At 36.1% G+C, this 19,168-nt stretch overlaps 1 protein-coding gene across 4 annotated transcripts in view; it reads left to right on the top strand.

The window, feature by feature from the left end:
* ADNT1 (adenine nucleotide transporter 1) overlaps positions 1-1,671 on the top strand; it is a 34,252-nt gene extending 32,581 nt beyond the window's left edge. For 2 of the 4 annotated variants that reach the window (XM_088854293.1, XM_006847236.4), the window contains exon 8: positions 1,072-1,671. In XM_088854293.1, coding sequence (XP_088710419.1) covers positions 1,072-1,155 — 84 coding nt within the window. In that variant the 3' untranslated portion in view covers positions 1,156-1,671. Of the gene's footprint in view, positions 1-1,058 lie in introns of all 4 variants that reach the window. The other 2 variants (XM_088854298.1, XM_088854289.1) reach the window with 1 other exon arrangement.
* Positions 1,672-19,168: the final 17,497 nt, after the last annotated feature.

Here is a 19,168-nt window from a genome sequence, read left to right as displayed (position 1 = left end):
AACAAGCATCATCATCATCATCCAAGCCTTTTCCCAACTAATTGGGATTAGCTATACGAATCCTGGTATGCCATTCTGCTCTATCAAGGGCCATACCCTCGGAGAGGCCATAAGTCCCCATATTTTTTCTCACTACTTCCAACCATGTCCTTTTGGGCCTACTCTTTGCTATTTTTGAGCGTTTCACTTGAATTAACTCTCACCTCCTAACAGGTGCTATACTAGGTCTGCGCCACACATGGGCAGACTACTTAAGTCTACTCCATCTCTTCTTATCGCATATTGGTGCTACATCCAATTTTTCCCAAATGTATTCATTTCCAATTTTATCTCTTTTGTCTTGCCACTCATCCATCTCAACATTCTCATCTCCGCCATACTCATTGTATGGGTATGTTGTTTTTTGACCGCCGAACATTCCACCCCATAAAACAAAGCTAGTCTCACAGTTGTCTTATCATGATAAGTTTTGGCAAAGTTTTACATTGGCTGTGTACTTAACACAACCTAGGTCCTTCATCCAGGCATCGGACAGGTTAAGGGAAGGTTTTAAAGTCCTCACCTTTCTTATTTACCAAAATTTGAGACTACCTTGTTATTTTCAGCAAAGTAGCTAGCAACCACATCCTCAACAGTTCCATTAAAAATAAAAGGAAAAGAGAAAAGAAAGGCTAGATATATTGGGGAATCACTTCGCCAGATAAAAAATTGAGAGTATCTAGTCTCAAGGATAGATTACTAGATATATAAGGGAATCACCTTCAGTAATTTGTCATGATCTGTTTCTTCTCTAGTATCTCCCGATCTTTTTCTCGGGGTTGTGTCAGAGACCGGTCTCACTTTAATGTGCTGCAAAATCTATGAGGCAAGTACCTTTCTTTCTAATGTTCTATTGAGTACATGTCCATCCATGGAGGTCAATATTTCAGGTTTGGACTCCACCCCCCCCCCCCCCCCCCCCCACTTTCCAAGAGAGAAAAATAACAATCATCATCTTGGTAAGTAGATGATAAATAGTATTTTATTGCATGAGGCATTTCTTGTTAATCACCTAACAGTTATGTGTTTCAGGTTGTTCCATCAATAGCCATTGCATTTGTAACATATGAAGTAGTAAAGGATATTTTGGGGGTGGAGATGAGAATATCAGAATGACGGGGATTTCCAACTCAGGCTTTCTCGAAGGCACGGTGCTATTTTTGTAGCCGTGGAAAGAATGATAATAAGATGAAAGGAAAGAGGGTATTTCTGTGGCTGTTGTTGATATTCTTGCAGTGCTCTAACTCTCTGCATCTACTTCCCCTTGCATTTTTTTTTCCCTCTGTATTCTTGTGGAGCTGAAATAAACCTCAAAGAGATATGGGGTATTCAGTGTTGGGGGAAAATTAGGTTCAGCTTCCCAGCCATGGGTCTTCTCTCTTGTTCCTGGTAACTTTATTTAGTGTTCTGAGTTATTTGTACTTATTATTTTTCGAAATCATGTACCAGTATGCAATCCAAAGGGTTCGAATGATTGGCATTCAAATTTGTAGTTGGTTGCGAGTGTGTAGAGAGAGTCACACTGCTCAGATTGATGCATTGGCTTGGATTACTGCTTTGCTCAGCTGTGTTTTTAGGGCTTAAACTCTTGGTTCTAATTTGAAAATGAAAACGTCTCTATCTTTTTAAAAATATCTGCTTGTACAGTAAAATGAACAAAATGTCACTGAAAGAATACTAGTGCGCAACTGCGTTATTAAGCATGGTGATCTTAGCCTTGCATTCCGTTTCTGATGAAAATTTTATGATTCCCTAGGCCTATGTAGTAGTTTACGGACCACCCAGTTTGTTCAGCAGGATTATAAGAAATTCATTAACCAAATGGATTATGGACCATTGGAGTGTGCAAACTGAGAATAGTGCGATAACCAAGTGGCTATAAGTGCGACCAGAGAATCCAGTTCAACGGTAAATCAAGGCATATCACGGTAGAATGTTATCATGTAAGGTAAGACGGAGGATCGAGAGGCTGAAGTAGCACATATCCCTTAAGCTATGCATGCAGACTCCAATGACTTAGGGTTTGGTGGCTAATATCTTTGCAAAGTATGGGCCTAAGAAAGGCTGAAACCGAAAAGGAAAGATAAAATTTGAGAATGACTAAATATGTGGCTGTACATGCATGAAAATGGATATTTCTGTGATAGCAAGGCCTGAAAGGCCAATTGAGAAAATGTTGACATTGTGGCTCTTCACAGCCTCCACACCTAGATTTTCTGTGGTTTTTGGTCGTAGTGGGAGTGATTGAGAACATGTGATTCGTTGGATTTGTGCGAATTGGGATCCAAAGTTGGTGTCTAAAAGTTACAAAACTCTGGATCATGATGCTTGGTTTAAGGGGCATTAAATCGAAAAAGGTTTGGGGTTCTTAGGATTGGTGAGGGATCAACTCAAGATCGGTTTGAGTTAGGGCATGATATTTTTTATTTATATATATTTCAGTGAATGGTTAAATATGGATCGATATATCTGCATATGAAACTTTATTTGATTTTTTTTTTGGAGGGTGTATTCAGTCTTGTGTAAGGACTGGTTTTGAAAAGATGGGAGCCAAATCCGTGACATTTGGACCTTTCTCATAGCATGCACATGTGACAAAATAGGAAGCTGCTCTCGCACTGGTAGATCCATTGAGAGACATGCTCAAGTTCTAGAGAGAATACCCCAAAATCTTGAGAGTGCATCTCCTCTGCAATCCTGGGGCTATCCCTTATAAATTTGGGACACATTCATCTATTCTGTGCTTTGATGTGCCAAGCATAAGTCCCTGGTAGGGACTGTAGATCACCAGTCTTGTTGGGCTAATTTCGATAAAGTTGTCGGGTTTGGATCTGGCCAATTGCCCTAAGTTCTATGAGGATCCTAATTTCCTAATATGGGATTTTTTTTATGCATTACTGAAAATGATTTTAGGAGATCTTTAAATATTTTTTTGAAATTTTTCTAGGTAAAAAACTCTTCGCAAAATAAAAAATTGCAAACTTTCACTTGAGGTCAGCTTGCTATGGGCAGCCCTTGTGAGGCTCCTTTGGTATTACTGCCTTGCATTTTGAGCATTTGTTTTCTCTCGTGTTTTTTCCGTCAAGTGTGTCCCTCTGTTGATTTATTTTTTAATATAAGGAGCTTAAGCCGATTAAATCCTTGATCTAAAAGTTTTTCTTATGCTTTTGATCTCTCATTGATCAAATGTGTGAAAGTATAATACCAGATGTGCCATATGACTTACACACAAAAAGCTTGGAGAAATTTCATTTGTGGGAGAGGGAAAGAGAGAGACAGAGAGGCATAATGGCTTCTATTTGAGCCTTGAACGAGCATTGGTAATTTCTTCCCATTGCCAATTTATAACAAAGTAATCTTTAAATTGAGTCCTTTCATGATTCAATAGTTGCTCCTTTCATGCCTCTTGAAACCTACAGATGCTAGCATGGCCATAGTTCAGTCTGGGCTCATTTCCATGAGTTTTAGTTGAGCTTATCATAGCTGAATTTTTACATCATTCACCATACAACAACCAAGGTTTTAATCTTCTTTTTTGACATAAAAGATTGATTTTACAGGGTGTTAATATGCCGAAATTTCCCCTTGCAACACATAGCAATTTGGTGATCCACACATCTCTATTGTGCTCCACGCACCTCTCTCTCTCTCTCTCTCTCTCTCTCTCTCTTGTTTTGAGTGCTCCATTTCATAGAGCCTGTGATGTGTTTTGTTGACGATTATTGAGTCTCATATTGTAGATTGAATTTCGACCTAGTAATCTTCTTATCTGCTTAAGTAATCAATGGGTTGTGTCTAAGAACTTACCATAATTTGGGTTCCCATAAGTTTGAGACTGGCTTCCTTTAATTTGAGACTAAAGGCACGGTTTGGTTGTGTGTATGTTACTGAAGATTGGCCCATTTATGTGTTTTATGGTAATATAATATGTATTATTGAAGTCCTATGTATTGTGGACTGATTTACATATGTAGTTTGATTGTGCTTCATGGTTATGTAATTTATATTATTGAAGTCCTTTGTTTTGTGGACTGATATATATATATATATATATATATATATATAATTTGATTATGTTATGTTGAGTTTTGGCCAATATCTAAAGTTAAGTATTGGGTGGAATAAGCAGATATTGTATTGGGGATTTGGACTGGGGTGAATTTGGTTATGTAATTTTGGGTTAAATTGAGCTATACGTTATTATAATTTCAGATTTAGGTTGTATTTCAGGTATTTTCTTGTAAATTTTTTAAATTTGTTATCTTTAGGTAAGGTGTCTAGACAACTCGACAGAGGCTGCAAGTGTGGAGCATGTGAAGCATGTGATACACACTCACACATGTGCGGGGACGCAAGAGTGCTTGAGGTGCATTTGTATTTTTGGTCGTTGGATAATTGACAGCAATTGCGACGGTTTATTACTGTTGGTGGTAGTTTATAACTGATCACAAGTGACTGTTGGGAGTGATGTTATCAGATTTGTTTCGAAATTTTTTTCGGTTTGGTAAAAAAATAAAGTAATTCAGTGCTTCAGTTAAGTCGGGGGAAGATTTTGGTTTTATTTTTAAAAAATTTAATGTAAATAAAATATACATTTATATATAAAAATATATTAAAATAATAAAAAATAAAAAAAATCAAAGAAAACAAACCATTCAATAAAGCACTCTCAAGGAAATAACGATGAGTGAAGTTGGTAATTGTTGATGATCAGTGATTTGGGCCACATGGGGGTGAAGTCTTGGGTAAAACACTTTGGATTTGGGGCTCACCGTATGTGAATAGTGTTTTTTGGATAAGCAAAATATGGGTCCGAAATGTTTTGATATTCGATTTGCTTCGATCGTCAAGGCTTTGGGTGCTTCACCTGAAAGAATCTAAATTTAACAACACTGGTTGGGAGTGTGACGTTGACTGACTGTTGGGGAGCTTAACCACTAATTATGCAGCAGTGTTTGTAAAATCGAATCGGAATGGTTAATTAGGTATGGGTCTGGAAGTGATTTAACCGGCCTAACCGGTAAACCAGTAGATTCAACCGTACTAACCGGCAAGTCCCGTATGATAAAAAATGTGTTAAACAAATAAAAAAGATATAAAAAAATTCTATTAAAATATAAAAAACATATAAAGAATGTGATTAAAACAAATCACACTAAAATGAAGTTAAAAATTAATGAAAAAATGGATTTTAACGAATCGATTTGTGCCTACGGATATTTTTAAAATTTTATGAAAAAGATGGAAAAATATAAAAGTATCATTGATCAATTTTTTTTTAATTTTTACCATAATGTAAAAAATATTAAAATAGTGTTAAAAAAATCAACTTGACCACTCTTTTTTTCAATAGAAAATGAAGAAAAAATTAAGTTATATATAATATAAGCCCTTCTTTTTGTCAACTAAGTAGTAGTAAATAAACGTAAAAACAATGGCAACAATATTCGATCTATGATTCACGTACTACTTAACTGATATAATGTGAAGTAATGTTATATCTAAAGTTTAAATCAACAATAACTTTAAAGACAAAATGTTTCTTTTTGTCAACTAAGTAGTAGTAAATAAACGCGAAAACACTGGCAACAAGATTTGATCCATGATTCACATACTACTTAACTGAAATAAATATGAAGTAATATTATTTGTAAAGTTTAAATCAACAATAACTTCGATCCATGGTTCACATACGACTTAACTGATATAAATATGAAGTAATATTATATCTAAAGTTTAAATCAACAATAACTTTAAAGACAATACAAAACATAAAAACACTGGTGCAAGATTTGAACCATCATTTGTACAACTAAACCGTTGACGCTAACCAGTGAACCATTGTAACATAAATGATATAAGTTTGAAGTAATATTTTATATAAAGTTTAAAAATATTTATTGATCACCAAAACCGGACGATTACCGATTAGATCGGCCGGTTTTACAAACACTGCTATACAGTAAAGACACCTCCACTCAAAAAGCTCCTTAAATAGGTCTTATCCTACCCTTTTTAATATAAAATTCGTACCCGAAGGTTTCACTCTTCTTCTTCTTTTCTAATCACATATTTGTTGTTTTGTCTTACTTATTCTCTCTCTCTCTCAAATTGAGCCAACTATCGTGCTCAGAAGACTAGTAAAATAACTTGACGAACTCGTACGGATCTTCTGTTTTCAGATATTCTAAGGATTAGTTTGCCCGGTTCAGCTTTGCACACTGATATTTGTCAGTGGGGAGCAAATGTAGTATTGAGACAATGCTTCTAGGGTAACTGAAAACAGGAGAATCCTCCCCTCTTTCTTTATATTTCAACATGCAACGCTCATTTCACCCACTATTTTTCAACAGGTTGCCTTCTTATTGGCTTCCCTTTATGAACCTATTGATACCGGTCACCGGGTTGTGTGATCTCCATTTGTGTGTAATTAAATCTCTTGGGGAGACCTTAGATCATTTGAAAGGCTTTTCATGGTTCCCTTTATGTAATCCTATTAGTTCGAGTACATACATGTCAATGTAATTGTCAACTGTTTGCTGTAATTTAGGAAGTTACGATTTGAGTTGATTTATATATTCGATATTTTGATTGATAGACCAAATTTCTAATGGAGTTATGGACCTTTTGAGTTGTTTTTGATCATGAGAATCAGCCCACATTCATTTGTATTGTTGCTGGAAATTTTATGTACAAGAGGCAATGTAAATAGGCATGAAAGCCGGTGCTTAGTGATTTTTTCTTAAGTTGTGCACCTAGTTACATTAAAGCTCTTCAAAAGGCATTTAAACTGCTTCGAAAGTAGGTTTCAATGGTTTTAATTTTCCTACATCGAACCGCTTGCTAATTTTTAACCAAACAAGAATGCGGTTTCAAAGATGCACTCGAAACATAAAAAGTTGGAAGTGCCGCTGTTAGAACTTCGAAACCCTCAAATTAGAGAAAAGTGTGGAAAGGTTCTAGTGGTGACTCTCAAACTGCAGTCAAAACGTAAACGTAACAATCAAATTAGAGTCTACCTCAAAAATTTCACTAGAAGAAGTTGTTTTGATGATCAAATATCCTCAAATCATCTTGACATTAAGATGTATGGACATGAGAAGAAAAATAGATTTCAAGTGTTAAAAATAGTGTATTTTGAAACACATTTTTGGATTGTCAATTTTCACGATTATCAAGTTTTCATAGATCTGTCGATCTACACTATTTTTGAAGATTTAAACTTTATAAATAAAGATGAAAATATATTTTAAGGCTATCACAAAGATTTTTAGTATTGAATCACATTTCTTGACACCATTCAAAGGTGGGCTCTAATTTGATTGTTTAGAGGCTAGGCTCTATACAAACCGCAGCCAAACGTAAAGGATGAGGTTTCTATAAAGACTAGTCTTTTACAAAAAATAAAATAAGGAGTCATCTCAAATCTTTGGCCTGAAAGCTGTTTTGGCAAAGGAAATCTCCATAAGGGTTCTAAAATTAATTTTCAACACCAACAATAAAATTTGAAACTGAAAAAATTATACAGATCTTGTGGATTTGTGAGTACTTACTTTAGGGTGAAATGAACGCTCTAGATAATTTGTTATAATATACACTATGTTTAAAGCTTGAAATCTTAAATTTTTTTTGCAACCATAGTGTTCAAGTCAAGCTCATCGAAGTAAAGGTTTTTCAATACTTAAATTAGGCTTCATTTACTTTGATAGGGTTGCAGCCCATCAAACCATTTTCCAAACATAAATAATTCAATATGTGGGGTGGTCTGAAGGTGCGAACTTTGAAATCGAAAGGGCCAAGTGTAGCGTAATCCGAATTTCACACATTCGATCCACTCCAAATTTATGGTGTGGAATATGTCATCCGAAAATATTTGACAAATGTCTGAATTGAATGTGACTCTTTTGGTATTATTTGGCCACAAGATACAATTTGGTACCTTGGTGTGTTAAAACCAAATGGAAAAATGTAATTGCTTCTTTAAACAAAATCACATAGAAAATTTCACGTGTATAAGGAAGTAAATACCGCAGCAGACAAAATGACGAATATTGTTTGCCATATGACTACACACCAGGAGTGGGATACATATCTAAATTCTGTTGGATATCATATCTCATGGTATGCAGCTGGAAGACTGAGATACAGATTTAAGTGATGGATTATATGATGAAGAATTATGGTCATTAATTTCTCATGTGGCTATAAAATTGTCTTGTAGATTTGATCATGGGTGTGAGTTCGGACTATTTTTGTCAGAACTACAGTCCTTATCGCTGATGGCTATGCCGTAGGCGATAATATCTGAGAGTTTTTTTTCCATTACTCAATTGCAATGTAAACCACCCTCTGTATCTTTTATATTTTTTAATGAAAATTGTTTACTTTTAGCCAAAAAAAGAAAAAAAAAAAATGCAAAATGTATCGAAAAAATAAGTCATGAAAAGGGGCACATGTCTACAAATGAGTCCTAGAACTTTAAAAATCTGTGTCCTTCCCTAAATATCATTTCAATACTTTTGGTGGAGCTGCACATAGATGACACAACACTTGTCAAATTTCGTAAGGTCTCACTTTGATCTTTTCCATTACACAACATTCATCCATAAAAAGAAAAGGTTTTAGAGTTGGTTCCTCAAATTGCTACACACCACACGAGCATTTCTAATAAATGTTGGGTATGTGAAGCCATGTTTGGAAAAGATTTATGTGAATCTGCTTTTCTTGATTTGAGGGACTTGATATATTTTATATCTAGTAATATCCTTAGACCTAGGAAGATCCTATTACATAGGAAAGGAAATTTACGTCATTTATTTTGAGGCCAAATAGGAGCCCTATTTTGTGGGTAACTAAATCCTATAGTTTAGGAAATTCAATTAACATACAAAATGGGAGAGATAGATCATCTGGATGGTCTTTGGATTCCTAGTTATTAAAAAGTCCTTTATAGAGCAATGATGTCAGAATTGGACTGGCTGGTTCGACTGGTGCACCAGTGCCAACAGATCGATCGGTGAACCTGCTAGTCCAACATTTAATCCGGCCGGACCAAATTTTGGTCGATTCAGTTAATGAACTCGAGAGGCCCTTGAACTGGTGGTGGACTTGCTGATCCACCGGTTCTATATTTTTTTTTTTTGATAAATGTTATGAACTTATATTAAAGCAATGCTTCAAGAGCATGAGATTACAAAAATTGGATCAAATCGTTAGAAACTTACAAAAAAGGAAGAGAAACACCATGTTTAGCTAGGCTATCAGCGACATCATTGACTTCATGCATGGTGTGGCTGAAGCTTATCCTCAAATTAAGCCAGACACCTAGGTCTTGAATTTTTAACCAAAGAGTAAATAGGGACCAGGGGATCCTTTGCTCTTTTCTATACCGCTTGATAACTTCAGGGAATCCCTTTCAATTATAATATCACCAATGAAACCCCTGTCGATGATAATATGAAGGCGCCAATTTGACATGATTGGCTGTTGTAGACCCACAAGGACTCGAATAAGAAAAAAAAACCAATCCCAAATTGTTGCGAAGAAGCCCACCAACACCTGCAGGCCTTAGATTTCCAAATGAGCTGCCATCAAAATTAAGTTTGAGGCAAGCTTCTAGAGGTGCAGTCCAAGTTCAAAGGGGACCGCTAGAGTGAGAAGAGGAATGAGCCAAAAATTTCAGATTCATATAAATATCAGTCCAAAGAGCACCCCGTCTTTCAGGCGTGGAGAAAAACCAATTCCAAAGAGATTGTAAAATGAGATCTTTTATCCTTTCAATACTCTGAGACACTCCATCAAAAGTTCTTCTGTTACGTTCTAACCAAATCTGCCATAAGATTGCACTTTTGAAAATTTTCCATATTACAACTCTTTTTTTTGGTAATCCAATGACAGAAAGATGGTTAATAATGTTGATGGGATTTAAAGGTATCATGAGTAAAAAACCTAATAAGGAGAAGGCCCAGAGCCATAAGCTCGAGGCAAAAGGACAGTGAAGGAAAATGTGAGAGTAAGATTCTTCATCATTTTTACACATCAAGCAAATGTTTGGAAGAATTTTACCCATCGTTTGCAGATTGTCTACTGTTAAACATTTCATTTGACATGCGACCCATAGGAAGGCTTGGATTTTAACTAGAACTGGCCATTTCCAAATAGAACCCAAAGATGCATCAACAATACGGATCCAATCCATAAAAAGGAGCCTATACAATTGATTTGGCATAAAAAACTCCATCAGTTTCTGATTCCCATATGACTAAATCTTTGACATTAGAAGAGATGTAAACTTATTCAAGCTGTTGGAGGAGATTATGAAGCTGCAAAATAACCATGTCCGGTAGCCTATTGCGGCATCCAATGTTCCAGACCATACAATTAGAGGAGGAATGAAAAATCAACTTTGAAAGTTTTGCATCAAGTTGCGCAACTCTGGCAAAGAAGTCAGGATAAGTAGAAGAGAGATGTGCATCACCAAGCCATTTGTTGAACCAAAATAGAGTGTTATCTCCATTGCCAATAAGTCATCTGATGTTGCTGAAAACAATATTTCTGCAGCTATAAATATCCCTCCTCTACCTTTTCTAATTGAGTGGGTTCGATGATCGAAATCATATTTTGTAATTAGCACATCCTTCCAGAGATGAGAAGAGTCTTGAAACATTCTCCACCACCATTTGGAAAGAAGCGCCCAGTTTACAAGTTTTAAGTTTTCTGATACTCAAACCCCCCAGCTTTGACGGCATACAAACCTGGTCCCAGTTCACCAAATGAAACTTTAAGTGGTTATCCTCCATATTACCTCAAATGAAGTTTCTTATATATTTTTCAATAAGCTTGATTACTTCATTAGGTATTTGTAAAACTGACATGCAATAAATAGGAAGATGTGCATAAGTGGATTTAACCAAAGTGATACATCCACTAAAGATAAAGTCTTAGTCTTCCATAGGTCAAATTTAACTTGATACCTGTGATGCAGGGCCCCAGGTTGCATGATTGAGCTTACGATTAGATATAGAAACTCCTAAATATTTAAGGGGAAACTTCTCAACTCTATAACCCAAAATTGAAACAAGAGAATCCAAAAGGCTATTAGAGCAAGAGATGCATACAATAGCAGTCTTATAGAAATTTACTTTGAGACCTAAAGCTAGCTGGCAACATAAGAGGAATGTGCTCAGATTATACAATTCCTCTTTACTGACATTACAGAAAATCAGGGTGTCATCTGCATATTGCAAATGTTAAATAGTAGGCCTTAATGATGAAACTTGAAAACCTGTAAAAATACTTGCATTTACAATATTCTTAAACATCAGACTAAAACCCTCTGCTACTAAGGTAAAAAGAAAAGGAGATAGATAGTCTCCTTGTCTGATGCCCCTAGAAGCATGAAAGAACCCCCTAGGAGATCCGTTAATAAGAAACGAGAAATGGGCAAAAGAAATGCACCCCATAATCCAAGAAATCCATCTAACACCGAAACCCATTCTTCTCATAATCTCATTGAGCACTTGCCATTCAACTCTGTCAAAAGCCTTCTCCATATCCAATTTAATAACCACTCCCAGCTACTCAGAAAGATTTCTATAGTGAATGCATTCCTGGGCAATAATAATGCTATCTGTGATCATGTGATCTCTAATAGAGGCTGATTGTTCATCAGAGATCACAAAAGGGAAAACCAACTTAAGTCTCTCTACTAAAACTTTTGCAATAATTTTATAAAGATTGGATAAGAGACTAATCGGCTTAATAACTCTAATAACAGTAAAAAGTTATACATTGAACCAGCCCAAATTTAGGTCCAAAGGTTGTTTTTGTTTTTCTTCATTTTTTTTTAATATTAAAAAAAAGATCCTACTAAGGCAGGTCGAACGCTTTACAACTTGGGAAGAAAAGCTTCACACTGAAGCACTTGAACGTACATTGGACTTTGATGCACAATATTGATCTTCTTTATATGTATCATGTGTATTTAAAATAGTTATAACAACAAACAAAGAAACTCACACGATGGGAAGAAATATGATATAAAAATACGAAAAAATATAATAAATTTCCCCCTTTTTTTTTTTTTTACGTATTTAATTTTAACTTTTAATGATGTAATTTATGAGGACTTAAAGGGTGAATTCTAAAATCAGAAATAAAAAGAAAGAAAATAAAGAAATTTGTTGAGTGCAAAATTATAATTTGTCTTTTTTGTACTTTATACTTTTAAATTGTAACTTTTATTTGCAAGAGTTCTTAGATTAGTTTATTTTTGTAAAAGTCACAAACCAATATGAAAATACAAAACACAAATAGAAATATGTTTTGGGCTTTTTTGTTTTTTGTTTTTCTACTGCCAATTTTCAATTTTGGTTTTGAAAATGCATAAAAACATCTAGAAAATCCAAAAAAAGAAAAGAAAAAGGAATACACAAATAAAGATAAAAATAGAAATAAAAAAGACAAAACAGAGAAAAATTTCTAGTTTTGAGTTTTTTTTCTCCTACTTTATTTAATATTCTATTCGTTTTACTTTGAATGGTTTAAAAATAATAAAAATAAATCGGAAAACAAAAAGTAATAAATGGTTTTTGTCTTCTTTATAAATTTTAGGTAGTGGATGACTAATGAGTATTTCTTTATTGTTTGAAGAGTTATATGTTTATGATATTTTTAAAATGTTTATTTTTATAAGTTTCTATATTTTCTTTTTTTTTCTTAATTTTCCCTCGTTTTACTATTTTTATTTATCATTTAATTTTCTAGAGCTGTCCGATCGGTGAATCGATTTGACCAGTGAACCCATCTGGTTCGATTGTTCCAATTGAACCGGTACCTTTCCCAGTTCGATAATTGGTCAGGTCCTGACAATGTTGTTGTAGAGAGAGAAGTATATGCAATGAGAAATTAAGAGTTAAGGGTAAGTTCTCTCTTGTCGTTGGGTGGGCGTTCTAGAGAGATAAAGACCCTATGTTAGGGCTTGTAAGAGAAAGCTTGTGATTTGCTGTGTTCTCTATACTTGCATGGTGTTATTCTTATTACTGAAAGAGAATTTAATTGCCCCGTGAATGTCAGCAATTTGCTAAACCATGTAAATCTTGATGTTTTGCTTCTTTTATTTTCTGCACTATTTTTTTTTCCTTTTATACTTTTCCAAAACCTTAGTTCTTATCCTATACAATTAGTATTAGAGCTTTGGGTTTAAGATTATTGTTGGGAACGAGGTTTATGGTAGATCACAGATATTTAAAGATTAATGGAGTAAGTTCAAACAAATATAGAATTTCAGAATTTGACAAGTCAAATTTCTCAACCTAGAAGTTAAAAATGCATGTGATGTTGGTGAAAGATGGTTATCTAGTAGCTTTAAACGGCAAAACAAAGAAGTATCCTGAATTTGTTGAGAATGATGAATTGGCCAAGGCATATATTCTTTTGGCCTTAGATGAATATGTTTTATTCAATATCTTCTTAGGAAATCCAACAAAAGATTTATGGTTAGGCTGAAAAGTACTTTTGAAGATAAGTCTCTTCCAAATAAAATTTTTCCTTGTCGATAACTTTATAATCAAAATATAAGTAATGATACTTCTTTGCAAGGGCACTTAAATAGGTTTAATGCCATGATTAACAAGTTGATGACACTATATGTAAAGAAGATAAAACGACCATATTACTTTGTTCTATGCTGGAATCATGGGATAGACTGAGCATGAATCTTAATAGTGAGAAGTCTCTTGAATTTGATTATTGTTTCAACACTTTTTATTAAAGGAGTCTAGGGAAGTATGGTTAAGAATCTTATGAAAATATATTTGTAGCACGGGGTAGATCAATAGAGAGAACAACAGGAAAGGGTCAGTCAAGTTCTATGTAGAGACGGCATAAGAAAGTGAAGTACTAGGGCTGTGAAAATTTAGACCAAACTAATAATAATTGCAATGCACAAGAGGAAAGCCTAAAGCCCCTAAATATTGTCCTAATAAGATAGCAGAAGAAATTAAATTGTTTAAAGATGGAATTTTTTTTTCTGTGGATAGGGAAGAATTTTTGCGATATTGGTTACTTGATCAATATACATCTTTTTACATGACTTTACATGGGGATTGATTCTATAAATATCAACCATATGATGGAGGTATTGTCTACATGGAAAATAGTGATTCATGGAAAGTAATGATTCATGTAAAATAATGGGAGTTAGAGATATGAGAATCAAGATGTTCAATGGAGTGACATGCACAATCTCGGGTGTTAAGAGTATTTTAAGGCTCAGAAAGAGTTTCTCATCTTTGAAAAAATTTGATGAGCAAGATTTCAAGTTTACAAGTGACTATAGATATCTAAAAACTTCAAAGAAAGCACTAGTGGTTGCAAAAGGCGAGTTAACAAATATTTTGTACAAATAAGTTGGAGAAACTGTTTTGAGAGAGACTGATTTGCAGAGGTTGACTCTATCATGACATGCACCTTTAGACCACATGAGCGAGCATGGATTCAAGGTTCTTCTTGAAAAAAACCTCTCCATTAGTTTAACAACTTTTACTTTAGATTTGTGGGAGTCATACTTGTTTGGAAAGCAAAATAAATTGTACCTTAGTTTATCCATCATTCGAAGTAAAGATTCTTTAATTGATTCACGTTCTAACACATAAGAATTGATAATGAGGGAGAATTTTGTTTTGATGAATTTAATAATTTTTGCAGTGAGCATGATATTGTTAGGAAGTTGATAATTCTTAGAACATCTTAGTAAAATGGTGTTGCTAAGTGGGTAAATTGTATCATTGTGGAGTGTGTGAGGTGTATATTGAGTGCTATAAGATTAAAACAGTTTTTCTGAACAAAAGTAGTTCTTATAACTTGTTTCCCACTGTGGCTATTGACTGCAAGACATCATTAGAGATTTAGATAGGTAAACCTGTTGATTATTCTTTGCTTCGTGTTTTTGGGTTTAATACATACTCTTTGATTCCAAAGACGAAGAAAACTAAGTTTGTATGAAATCCAAAACGTTTGTACGAAATCTGAAAGATTAAATCCGAAAGATTTGCTTTTTCTTGCCTTTGCTTATAGAACAAAGGGATTCAAATTGTATTGTCCTACTCATTGCAAGATTATCATTAGCTAAGATGTTATTTTCTATAACAATTATATATTGTTTGAACCAATTTTTCAGTACCTTGGTCCCTGATGCAGAATAAAAAGAGAACCCTGTCAATATTGCCCCAGAACAAGTCAGAATATTTTTAAGCACTTCAAAAGGCCACCTGCTAAGTTTTGTTACAATCGGACATGTTTAAGGTAGTGCATATAAAGAGACAGTTTTGGAAAAATCAGTCTCTAGCACTTTGAAACGGACCCTATAACTAGAGCTCTATTTTTGATGCGTCAAATTGCTGTGGGACCACCTCCATGGGATCTGACACGCTCAAAAACCCCAATGGATCAAGTTTCGGCTTAATCGAGCACTCCAGAACAAAGTTATGGGTAAAATACTAAAAAGGGGTAGGTCGCACACTATTCCCGTGTGCCCTCCCTGCACCAAATCACTATTAAAGGTGGCTGTTGGATAGTGACTTTCGAGAGCCATAGCTCACTCATTCCGAGTCGGATCGCACTCAACTTTTGTGAGCATGTTTGTCTCGTTATGACGATCGTTTTGATATGTGGCACGAATGGTGACGATGCCCGAGCGAGGAGAAAAGCTAGAGAGAAGTTGCTAATCCATGAAGAAAGTTGCAGGAAAGTCAATAACGACACGCCTCGCTCGAGCGGCTAAATCATTGCGCTCGAGCTTTGGATTGTCAAGAGACTACTTCCATCGTGTGCGTAAGGTCTAGAGCTATCGTTGGTTCGAACTCCGTACATGATGAACGGTCGAATTTTTCACAGAAAGCCAATAACATGACTATAAATTCCAGCGTCAAAATTCCAGATTCTGACCATAGCCCAAAAGTTGCGAAATCTTCATCCGGGCCCGAAATCGAGCTGCGTTTGTTGCCACATGATCGTGACGACATGCTTAGATCCAGTGAAGAAATCATGAAGAAACATTGAGAAAAGAAATCATGAAGAAACGAGTACACTATCGATCTGAAGTTTTCAAGATTCATCCAAAATTTAAGACGCATGATCATGGCTTAAAAACACAATCCATGGCTCCAAGTTGGTATCAAATCAATCGGCATGCCAAGTCCTACAAGAAAACATTCATCTTTAGATCAAATGGGCACCAGAGAAACCCCAGATTATCCATGGAAGATCACATATGTTTTAGGGCAGCAGTAGTCACTGTTTTGGAATTTCATGAATTATTAGGCATGGGCAAAACAATCATTTGGAACCTATTTTTAGAATTTATTTTAATTCAAAATAATTGTAATTATCATTAATTGAGATAGTTTTTCAGCATCCACCCATGTTTGGGCCCAATTCTATAAATACATGCTAAACCTAATTGTAAAGGGGTCCCTGGTTCTTCCTTTGATCCCCTCAATTGATCAATAAAAGTTTGTGTTTCTTCTTTGAATTCGTGGGTGCGTCTTGGAGAGAGAAGAAAATGGCTAGTACCCTTCGATGAGATAATTTTCTCTCTCCTCCTCTCGTCTCTATCTCTTTCTCTCTTATCCTCTTGTCTCTATCTCTTTCCCTTTCCTCCTCCTTTTCTTCTCTCTTGCTTCTTCTCTCTTTTCTTTCTTCTTCTTTTCTCAACTTCTCTCTCTTCTTCTCTGTGAACATGCACGTCTGTGGCGTAGCCGTGCATGTCATCTTCTTCCTTCTCTTTCGCTAATACACACGGTGATGGCAGCGCTGCGTGTGTCCCATTCCCTCACTTTCTTCTTCTTTTCTTTCTTCTTCTTCTTCTTCTTGATCTTTCTCTCTGTTTATCTTTGATTGAATGTGCATGGCGATGGCAGCGCCATGCATGAACCTCTCTCTCTATTTTATTTTCTGTATCTCACACATACGGCGGTGGCAATGTCGTATGTGTTTTCTTCTCTTCCTTCTTCTCTTTGCTCTTTCTCTCTGTCTCTCTCTGTCTGAACATGCATGACCATGGAAATGCCGTGCACAAATCTTTTCTCTACTTTCTTCTCTCTGCTCTATCTTTCTCTTTGTCTCTCTCTGTCTGAACATGCACGACGATGGTAATGCTGTGCACTAATCTCTCTTTCTATTTTCTTCTCTCTTTGACACCCACGACGGTAGCAGTGCCGTGCGTAACTCTTTCCTCTCCTCTTTCCTTATTCTTCTTCTCTCTTTCCTAATTTTTATCTCTCTCTTTCCTTCTTTCTTCTCCGGCTCTTTCCCAATTCCTCTCCTCACTTTCCTTTGTCCTCTCTTCTTTCCTTTCTTCTCTTTCTACTTTCCTTTCCTCTTCCTCTTTCTTAAAATCCTCTTTCCTCCTCCCTGTCTTTCTTGACTTCACTCTGATTTCTTTTCCCTCTCCCCTCTAGTCATGCATGACGATGCTCATCGCCGGGTATGACGTTCTCAACCTTCTTTTATCTTTTGGAAATATGCACATTGAGCTGGGCCTTAACCTGACTGGTGGGCCAGGCCTCTATCCAAATTTCTCCTTTCTCATGTGGTGCACGACGATGCTCATCGCCGCGCATGACATTCATTTCTCATTCGTGTCTCTTTCCTCTATCATGGACGGTAGAAGTCCATCACCATCCATGTTTATTCTCTCTCCTCTTTCCTCTATCATGGACGACGAAAGTCCATCGCTGTCCATGTACTTTCTCTCTCTTCTTTTTCTATCATGAATAGTGAAAGTCCATCACCATCGATATTCGTTCTCTTTCCTCTTTCTCTGTCATGGATGGTGAAAGTCCATCGTCATCCATGCTTCTCTCTCTCTTCTTTCTCTCTTCTTCTCTCTCTTCTTTTCTCTCTTCTTTCTCTCTCTTCTTATATATCTTCTTTCTCTTTTTTCTTCTTCTCCCTCTCTCATTTGACTAAGAGACAAGTCTAGCACTGTCACAGTAGTCTCGTCGTTGAGCAGTATTGCCGTCGTGCCTGTCTAAGTTACCGTGCTTGTCTTACTGCCACGTCGATCTAACCGTTGTGCCAAGCTGGTTGGTGTTGGTGTTCTATCGTCGAGTAGTATTGCCGCCGTACCGGTCTAAGTTACCATGCCCGTCTTACTACCACAACAGGTCAATCATCATGCCAATCTAGCCACTATGTTAGGCTAGTCACCCTATCAAATGTCTCTTTCTTTTCTTTTCTTCTCTCTTGTTCCTTCTCCCAACCCTCATCTCATCGTTTCTTTTCTTTTCTCCTTTGAATGTGCACGCCTTGTGTACGTTCACCCAAAGACAAGGTGGGGTCCCTCGGCCCACTTCTCTTGTAAAATTAACTGTGTGTGTGTGATTGCAGAAACTGGAGAATACATGCCAAGGGAGGCGATTCCGAACCAGTTGAAGAACTGGGGGGCTTTCTTCGTGATCTAAGAAGGCGCCCACATGAGCTAGCCCTTAAATTTCTCTCTCATCAGTTACTATACCCGCCCTTGCTCCTGAGTAAGGTTCCCGAGAGAGTGATCTCAAAGTCTCGGGTTCCCCGAAACCCGAGACACGTACCGCCAGATTATCCAGATCCAAAGGGCGAGATCGCGACACCTATCCACATATAGATAAAGAAAGATGAATGAGATGCAAAAATTGTTGAGGTGGAATACACACATGGCAACTACTGAGATAATGGTCATGATTGAGCCTAAAATTGTTCAAGAGCTTGAAGAATATTTAGGCACTGTTGAATTAAGAAGATCTAAACGACATAAAAAACCCTCTAACAAGGCTTTACTACTATGTCTTATCATATATTTTTCTAATAGAAGAAGGTAAGCCAGTTTCTTATCATGAGACATGTGAGGTCGATGAAGCCGATCAATGGAGAGTTATAGACACCCCACTTGGATATAGTTATTTTTCTTATTCTTGAACCTAATTACTCAACATATTTAGCAAAATTCAATAGAGTATTATCCTCCATACTAGGTAAAATGACCCAATACAACCCTTAGGGACCACAATAACCTAGCAGACCCCAGTGTACTATCCTTCATAGTCAGTACAACCTAAATCATTGTCCCAACCTTCTGAAAAACCCTAGG

The sequence above is a fragment of the Amborella trichopoda genome, chromosome 1 (assembly GCF_054954075.1).
Source record: "Amborella trichopoda isolate Santa Cruz 75 chromosome 1, AtrichopodaSantaCruz75HAP2 v2.0, whole genome shotgun sequence".
NCBI lineage: Eukaryota > Viridiplantae > Streptophyta > Magnoliopsida > Amborellales > Amborellaceae > Amborella > Amborella trichopoda.
Note: the sequence above shows the minus strand (reverse complement) of the source record. Positions and strands in the feature narration are given on the sequence as shown.